Genomic DNA, 8,385 nt, shown 5'->3' on the forward strand with positions numbered 1-8,385 from the left:
GCATGCTTGATGGGGCAGCCATGATAAGTAACAGATGGTTTCTTCATTCCTCTCAGGTTCTTGCGTATCAGCAAAATCTCGGAGCTGAGAGTAGGAATGTGGAGATTCATGACACCCTGACGAACAAGAAGAAAAAATACACTAATGTTTGAACCATATGCTCACGTATTCTGTGAAAGGTAATACAGAGGGCAGTGTCATCAGAGCCGAGCTGAGCTGAGCTGGAGTCGGTGCCGTTACAGGATTGCTCAATGGTTGTGTCACCAGGAGGCTGGACTGGTCGGGCGGAGTGTTTGAGCTCAGAGCTCAACATCACTGGAGCTTACTCACTCTCAGCCTCTCGTTGTTTGAGGCGGTCTCTCTCTCTCTCTCTCTCTCTCTCTCTCTCTCGCTCTCTCTCTCTCTCTCACACACACACACACACACACACACACACACTGGGCTCTGAGGGATCGGAATTCTCTCACCAAAAGTACACAGACCTCAGAGCCACGAGCATTCACTCTCCAGCAGGACGTGAGTTGGATTATTACCAAAACGCGCCGCCGGTGAATCCGCTGAAGTTTCATTTATATGTCTACCAAGGATAAATGGAGCGCACAGTTTGTAATTTATTTTAACCATCTAAGGACACATCCTTAACAAGACACTGTCTACGGTGGGATTTTTTTGTTTTAGTTTTTTTGCTTTTATGGTGAATCGGCCCATCAGGATGAACTTGCAGTGGAGCAGCCTGGCGCCCTGCATCCGCACCGGGAGAGTCGCGCACAAGCGGCTGGACTCAGACGACCAGCCGCCGGCCAAATGCGTCAGGCTGAGTGCCGAGGCGGGGGACAACACGCAGGGACTCCTCGGCACCTCTCCCGGTTCCCCGATCAGCCCCGTCTCCAACCCCGTCCCGCCGACCCACCAGGGACCGTCCAGGATAGGACCGTTTCTGCTTCTACCTCTGGCGGACCGGGAAAGCATGCACAGCGCGATGAACACCGATACTGGCGATGAGCTACTGTGTAAGGTATGCGCAATCCAGTCATTGTGCAATTTCTTTGAATGAATGATGTTTCGAGACATGGCGTTGCTCAATAGCCTGTCTGACATGTCAGCCGTATTGAGCTGACTTTTGTCAAATGTCATTCTTACGCGAAATGTGGCACACTGCGTAATAGCCCAAGTGTTGCGTCATGATTTGTAAATACTGATCTGGCTCTATTATTTTTTATTCTGCTTACAAAAACATGAAAGCCCCAGGCAACCCCATGTAGCCTGTGCTGTGTTGTGGAAACACAGTCATACCTATTGAAGTCCACCTATCCGTAGCACTATGGCTTCACACCGTCTGTAAACTCGGCTCATTTGCATGCACGTCACTGCAATACGCCACGCTGTGACACAAAAATGCAAACATGTGAGGCAAAATAGGGACTCGTCGTGATAAGGATCTGTCCCGATAAAGACGAGGCCCTCCACTGTTCCAGATCTTTGTGTTTACTTTGCATGAGAGACCTGCAGGCGTTTGGCTTTGTTGATTAATAAAGTTAATCGCTTTATGCTTTGGTGATTCATTTGTCATGCTCTTGCAAAAGCAGTGTATTGAGCTGGAATCAAAGCATATCCTACGCCTTTTTTATCTCACTGCCAAATTTGCATGGCTGTTTCCTCAGATGATCATTAAGAACACACTGACCCATTGCCTCCTCCCCCTCACACTCACTCACTCTCTCCCTCTTCCCCTCCCTCCCTGTCTTCCCAATTTCCATCCTGCATCGGCGTCCCTCCTCCTCCCCCGACTCTCATCTCTCTTCCAGGTCTTTGATATGGGGGTATACCAGGAAAAGATCCGAGCCTACGGGATCCTACCACCCCACAAGAACGTGGCCAGCGTGAGGGACATCATCCTCGGCGAACGCAAGGCCTACGTGTTCCTGGACAAGGACCTTGGGGACATGCACACCTTGGTGAAGAGCTGTCGCCGGCTGGATGAGGAGCATGCCTGCGGGCTCTTCCGTCAGGTTGCTCTGGCCGTGGCACACTGCCACCAGGCAGGCATCGTGCTAGGTGACCTCAAGCTGCGCAAGTTTGTCTTCGCTGATGAGAAAAGGTGAGACGAGCAGAACGTTTAAGGGCAAAAACTTGAAATCTCTGTGCTGTGCTGCTGAACCTCCACCTGTTCACATTCGTTGAAACAGATTCTCAGCGTAATCAAACGATCAATTGACGCTCTCAAATCTAAATAATTGCATTGTAGTGGCACATGCCAGTGATACACGGAGCAAGCATGGCAGCAGCTGATACACACAGAGGCCATGTGTGCAGATAGCAATGTGGGCACAGATAGAGTAGGAGGTTCTGTACTTGTGGAGGCAGACTGCTTAGCTTCCCAGATTTTCGCCCTCTGTCTGTCTCCCTTTCTCATTCTCGATGTGTCTCTTTGTATGCATGTTGTGTGTTTGTTTTGCATGTGTGTGTGTGTGTGTGTGTGTGTGTGTGTGTGTGAATGCAGTGGGTGGTAGTTTGGCAAAGCTGCGAGACGAGGCTGCTGAATGAGACAATCATACCCTTCTGCGGTCTATATCTTCGAATATATTTATTACTCATTATTTATTAATAAATTACATCATATCTATGCTGCAGAATAACTGATGCTTCCAACAAGGTTTCATTCAGATACACTTTCATCCATGAAAGAGTAGTTCAAAGCACTATCCTTTGAACTGGCTCCCCCACGCACACCCCCCCCCCCCCCCCCCACACACACACACACACACACTCCCACACACACACACACACACACACACACACACACACACACACACACACACACACACGCACGCACACACACACACACACACACACACACACACACACACACACACATATGCCTTAATGCCTGCATCTCGGAGTGCTACATTCTGTTCAGGAAGACACACAAAATCCCTGCTTACAAAACTATTTGTCGCCTCTTTGCCCTTGCGTCACTGTCTTTCCTGTAAGCGCCCGCTGATCCCACACAACCCCCCCCACCACCCCTCCTTGGCTTTCCAAAGGCCCTTTTTCATGGAGACTTTTACACAGTAACATTCTCCAGCCGTGACCTGTGGGTTTGCAGGGTCACAGTGCATGAATGAGAGCAGACAGACCATGAGAGAAGTTGAAGTTGGTTGTGTCCCTCTGATAGCTATACGGCTGCAGAACGATGAGTCACAGTGTATATGTGCAGAGGGGAAGAGCAGGGGAGGGGGGGCCCTGCATAGCTCATTTTCTCTCTTTGTGTGTGTGTGTGTGTGTGTGTGTGTGTGTGTGTGTGTGTGTGTGTGTGTGCGTGCGTGTGTCTATACATGCATGTTTATCTTTCAGACTTGTAAAGCTACGATCCTTTGATCAAAGCTCGGTGCCTGCAATTCAGTATTTTGTTAGCAGGGTGACGGCATTGCAACATTAATGTTGGTAGATTCACCCACTTGACCCTTGAAGTTGTGGGATGACAGCTTCTTTTTTCAATTTGGCGGGCGCCACACTGCAGCACCACTTAAAAAGATCCTACCGTGACGTGACTTTGAAAACAAACCTGCAGATTTTGCTGATAACATTAAAGAGTTATATGACATCATGAAATTTGGCCGTGTTTCCAGCTTGGTGCACCCTGAGATCACAGGTGGTCATAAACATAAGTGTCCTTGAACTGTTACATTTCTGTATGACCTCATTTAGTCCTTCATATGATCTGCCAAATTCAATCAGACATCTTTCAAACCCCAACACACAAGCTGTGATGTAATGTCCCGGCCAACAATGCAGCACTCGAGCCAGAGACAGAGAAAGTCACAACAATTTGACAAATGCCATCTTCACACGCACACACACACACACACATGCGACACACCGCAACACAACGCAAAGCACAGCACAGCACAGCACAGCACAGCACAGCACAGCACAGTTGGAAAAGCCAGTTTAGGAAAGGTGACTAGCACTGTGAAGCATGCAGAGCTTCACTGTCAGGCCAGCCTTCCCGTGCGTCACTGATGTGGCAACAGCCATTTGAGGGTAATTATGGGATGGCTGGCGCCGCAAGTGTGGGACCCAGGTGCAGATAGCCTCGACTCGAGAAAGAGAGAGAGAGGAGAGAAGATATGTACTCTCAACAGAAGGATGAGTCACTCTCTCCACCCCTCCAACTCTCTCTGTACCGTTTCCTTTTCTGTCTCCTTCTTTCTCTCTCCCCTCCTGACTTATCTCCTCCACTATCTTGGTGTTTAAATATCATTTGCTTTCTGTCTCGCTCCTCCTGGCTGTCACTCCTTTTATCCTCTCTCAGGCTATCTATTTCTTGCTCCAGCCACTCTGTCTGACGACTGAAGTGTCTCGCAGAGTCGACCCCCTGAATGCGAGATAAAACAGAACACTTCTTCTGTGCATTTGTGTTTAACTTGATAAAACTTCAATCAATGTGCATAAACACATTTTTAATTAGATACATTGAATAACTGTTGCTGTAGAAAACTGATCACTCAAACGGTAATGTTTTTTTTCCCCCCTGGAAATGGCAAATTTTTCCCATCACATCCTCTATCTTTTTGTCATCATTTCATTGGTAAATATCTCATTCAACAAACACGCTCTCACACTCTTAGTTGTTCTGGTGTAGGACTAAATGTACATCCTGTCATTTACATGGCTAAATATAGCATTGTGTGTGTGCAAGTATGGGAGGAGGAGGAGGGGAGTGTTGGAGGCGTATATTTATATGTGTTTACTTGACCATGTGAGTGCCAGGCAGTCATTGGAAATTTGCTACGACAGCTCTGTTTCTTAAACGGGACTCACTGTGGTTCACTTAGGTCAAAGTTTGTGTGTGTGTGTGTGTGTGTGTGTGTGTGTGTGTGTGTGTGTGTGTGTGTGTGTGTGTGTGTGTGTGTGTGTGTTGTATTTATCTACACTATGTGTGTGACTGTCCATCTGTCTGCTGGGCAGATTAAGGCTAGAGAAAGGATGCTCTCAGCACTCGTCCTAATTTCCAGCACAGCTAAAGCCCTCTCGTAGTTGCAGTTGTGGGTTAGCTGTTTTGAGTAAACACACAACTAACAGAACAGATGCTCATGCATACTAAACAAAACATTTTCAACATTAGGTGCTGTTGAACGTCATGCCAAATGTCCTGAATCTTGTTTTGTTTCTGTCTTCACAGAACACAGGTGAGACTAGAAAGCCTTGAGGACTGCCGCGTCCTGGAAGACCCCAATGATGATTCCATGTCAGACACCCACGGCTGCCCCGCCTACGTCAGCCCAGAGATCCTCAGCGGCTCCACACCTTACTCCGGCAAGATGGCCGACATGTGGAGCCTTGGGGTCATGCTGTACACCATGCTGGTTGGCCGCTACCCCTTCCATGACCCGGACCCGGCCACGCTGTTTTCCAAAATTCGCAGAGGCCAGTGCTGTTTGCCAGAGGGCTTGTCGCCCAAGGCCAAATGTCTGCTCCAGAGCCTGCTGAGGAAAGAGCCCTCGGAGAGACTCACAGCGACTGAGCTGCTCGCTCACCCGTGGTTCCACCTGCCGCCACCGTCACAGGAAGTGGCGCTGGGTGAACAGGAAGTGAGCTCAGCGGAACAAATGGTGCCGTCCTTTGACGTGGAAGAGGACGACGATCTGTTCTGTTGACGGACTCAAATCCGCCGAGTCTGACTGAGGGGCCAAAACAAAACTTGCTATGAGGGATTCATTGTAGTTTTTTTTACATTGGCACTTTTTAGAAACCCATTTGTGTACTGTTGTGTGTACATACACCCTCGAGCTTTCTACAAAAAAAGACTGTACTGTATTTTGTTGTCGTATACATGTTACTTGCTAAGGGCATTGTCACAATGATCAGTCATTGTGTTTCGTTATGTGCATTTTTGAAATGATTTGGTGCTAAAAGAAGTAACAGTGACTCAGAATTTGTCAGATTACGTTAAAAATAAATAATCTTTCAGGCTTCTGTGAGTGTCACAGGAATTTAACCCCAAACGGTAGTCATCGATATTCGCTCTCGGCCTGAACTCACAAGGCTTCACGAGGCATTAGACGAGTGTTGAACGGGAGGCGAGGAGACCGCAATGTTGTTCCTCTCACTCTCTGACCAGGCTGCAGGCTTCACCGGCTGACTCACCGATCAACTCGAGGAAGGCTGAGCGCGAGCTTGATGTCTTGAAGCGGTGAAACAGAGCGGCAAAGATGGTTAGCAGAGGACTGATGTGTCATAGTCAGCGGGACACTACGAAGGTGTCTCGCTGCCAATCTGGCAGCGTCTCAACAAGTGGATAGCATTTACAAATCTCACACCATGCGCAGAAGGTTGAGAGAGGCAGGGTGTTACTGGTGGAAGACGTGCAGAGAAATGGCAAAGCTTGTCACACTTACTCAACAGTGACACTCGGCTAACACATTTCCTTGTAAATGGCTAACAGAGAAAGGTGCATTGCAGTTATGTTCTTATTTGTTACTTTTAAAACTGAACTATCGACCATTTATTAAAACATGCTCAAAGCTGAATATTCCACATTAAGGGTTGCAGCCGAACAGGAAGTATCTAATCGGACCCTGCATATATATATATATATATATATATATAAATATATAGACAGATTGATCACCCTTATATAGATAAGGGTGATCAATCTGTTCAGCTTGTCTGAAAACCTACCCGTGTGCAATTAGCCACAGCATGACCTAACACTAATGCTTCTAGTTTAAGACAAAACACTGGGAGCAACTCTGGTTTTAAAGACTCGGTCGCATGTCTCAGCAGCAACAGGATAATTATTTCGCCTGAAGGCATCGGTGGAATTTCAGCAGGAAAAGTAAAAAGTACACAGAGAATTCAAACAGTACTTCCTACTGATGCAATAGCAATTTTTTTCTCAGTCTAACAGTGTTTGTATTTTTTTAAGAAATGTTGCATATATCCATTTATGGAACCATCGGATCAGAGAGACAGAAAAATGAAGACTTTCTCAGCTGAGCAGTTGAACATGTTTTGTTCATTTTTGTTTGGAACATTGTGTCGAGCTGTTTTGCTTTAACAAAGCCGAGCTGTGCTGTGCCCGTATCACTGTGTTTCATAAACTGAATGACTCTGAATCAGTCGCAGTCAGGTGATATTTGATGTTGGTTGTCTGTTGATGACTCAACATTTGAGCGTGTCTGCAGAGAAGGGTCCTGACCTTGGCTGGAAGAATCTGTGCAGAATGTTTCACCTCTCTAATGGTACTATCTTTTCCCCTTTTCTTTTAAATTTGTTGTCTGTTGAAAGCTGTGGATCCATGGAGACTAGTCCTTGTAGTTGATGACATGATGTACCACATCAAAAATTTTGCTTTTTTTTTTTTTTTTTTTTTTTTTTTTTTTTTTTTTGTAATTATTATTTGTGACAAGCGCATGGAGAGTTTCAGTGCCATTCAGAGTTACAAGCTGTTTCACTCTGGTACAATAATGTTGATGACGGTACTAATTTTTGATATATCCGAGAAGTGCTGCGCATCTAATTTCTGGGCCACGCAGTTGGCTATTAAAACACTTCTTTCATTATTTTGTCTCATCTGCTTGAGATACCACATAGGAAGAGACTTGTGACAATCTGAACTGTTCCTCATAGAGAAGTAATTTAAGAGATTTATGATTTTGTTTCTGGTTCATACATGTAAAAGTGAGTCACGCATTCATGTGACGTGTACAGTAAACTGACACGGGTGCACAATCGTCATATTGCACTGTGAATTATGTATTTGTGACACAACCTAGAGGCTATTATTAGTCCGAACAGGTTACACACAAGAGTTATATTCATTGTACAAAAAAATGTAAATATGTATATTTGAAATATGTGTGGAGTTGTTGAATAAAGATCACGTTTTTTCATATTCACACGGCTTGTTTAAATTTTTTGTCTTCATTACTGCTGCTGGTCTTTCACAAACACACCCATGCGAACACCTGCGTGGCTCGATGGCGTGCCTCAAAGGTTTTCCTGCAAGAATTCTCTCCACATGGCTCTTCATCACAGAGAGAGCGAACAAAATATTTTCTCATTTCCCTCAGCACTTTCAATTTCATCCATGCAAGAGAAAAAAAACACTCTCTCTGTCTCTCTCCATCTCTGCCTCCAACCGTTTACTCTTGTCTGACCTTTGCGTAATGTAACATTTAACTCCTCAAACACACAAATGTCAATAGTGGGTCAGTGTCTTTTCCTGGAATACACAAGGGGGAGCAGAAGTGCTGCTCTTTCTTTTTTTTCCTTCAGCTTCAACAATAACCAGCAGAACTCGAGGTCAACTCATCAAACCCTGAACAGCAGCACGATTTAAACTCAAATATACTGTATATATTCTTTCAGACTTCACTT

General features: G+C 45.9%; 1 protein-coding gene across 1 annotated transcript; it reads left to right on the top strand.

Annotated features, from left to right (window-relative positions):
• The first annotated feature begins 399 nt into the window (after positions 1–399).
• Positions 400–7,904, top strand: trib1 (tribbles pseudokinase 1). The gene is made up of 3 exons (XM_069176609.1): positions 400–1,015; positions 1,806–2,098; positions 5,186–7,904. Exons 1-3 carry the CDS (start codon positions 692–694, stop codon positions 5,658–5,660), a joined length of 1,092 nt encoding a protein of 363 aa, XP_069032710.1. The 5' UTR covers positions 400–691; the 3' UTR covers positions 5,661–7,904.
• Positions 7,905–8,385: the final 481 nt, after the last annotated feature.

The sequence above is a fragment of the Embiotoca jacksoni genome, unplaced genomic scaffold (assembly GCF_022577435.1).
Source record: "Embiotoca jacksoni isolate LCO1_2020_lvr unplaced genomic scaffold, fEmbJac1.0.p SCAF_7, whole genome shotgun sequence".
NCBI classification, from domain to species: domain Eukaryota; kingdom Metazoa; phylum Chordata; class Actinopteri; family Embiotocidae; genus Embiotoca; species Embiotoca jacksoni.

Bases quoted from the DNA above. Each gene is read 5' to 3' on its own strand.
- trib1 (XM_069176609.1), top strand. From the start codon at position 692: ATGGTGAATCGGCCCATCAGGATGAACTTGCAGTGGAGCAGCCTGGCG. The intron at 1,016-1,805 runs GTATGCGCAATC...TCTCTCTTCCAG, and splicing joins GCGATGAGCTACTGTGTAAG to GTCTTTGATATGGGGGTATA. The intron at 2,099-5,185 runs GTGAGACGAGCA...CTGTCTTCACAG, and splicing joins GTCTTCGCTGATGAGAAAAG to AACACAGGTGAGACTAGAAA.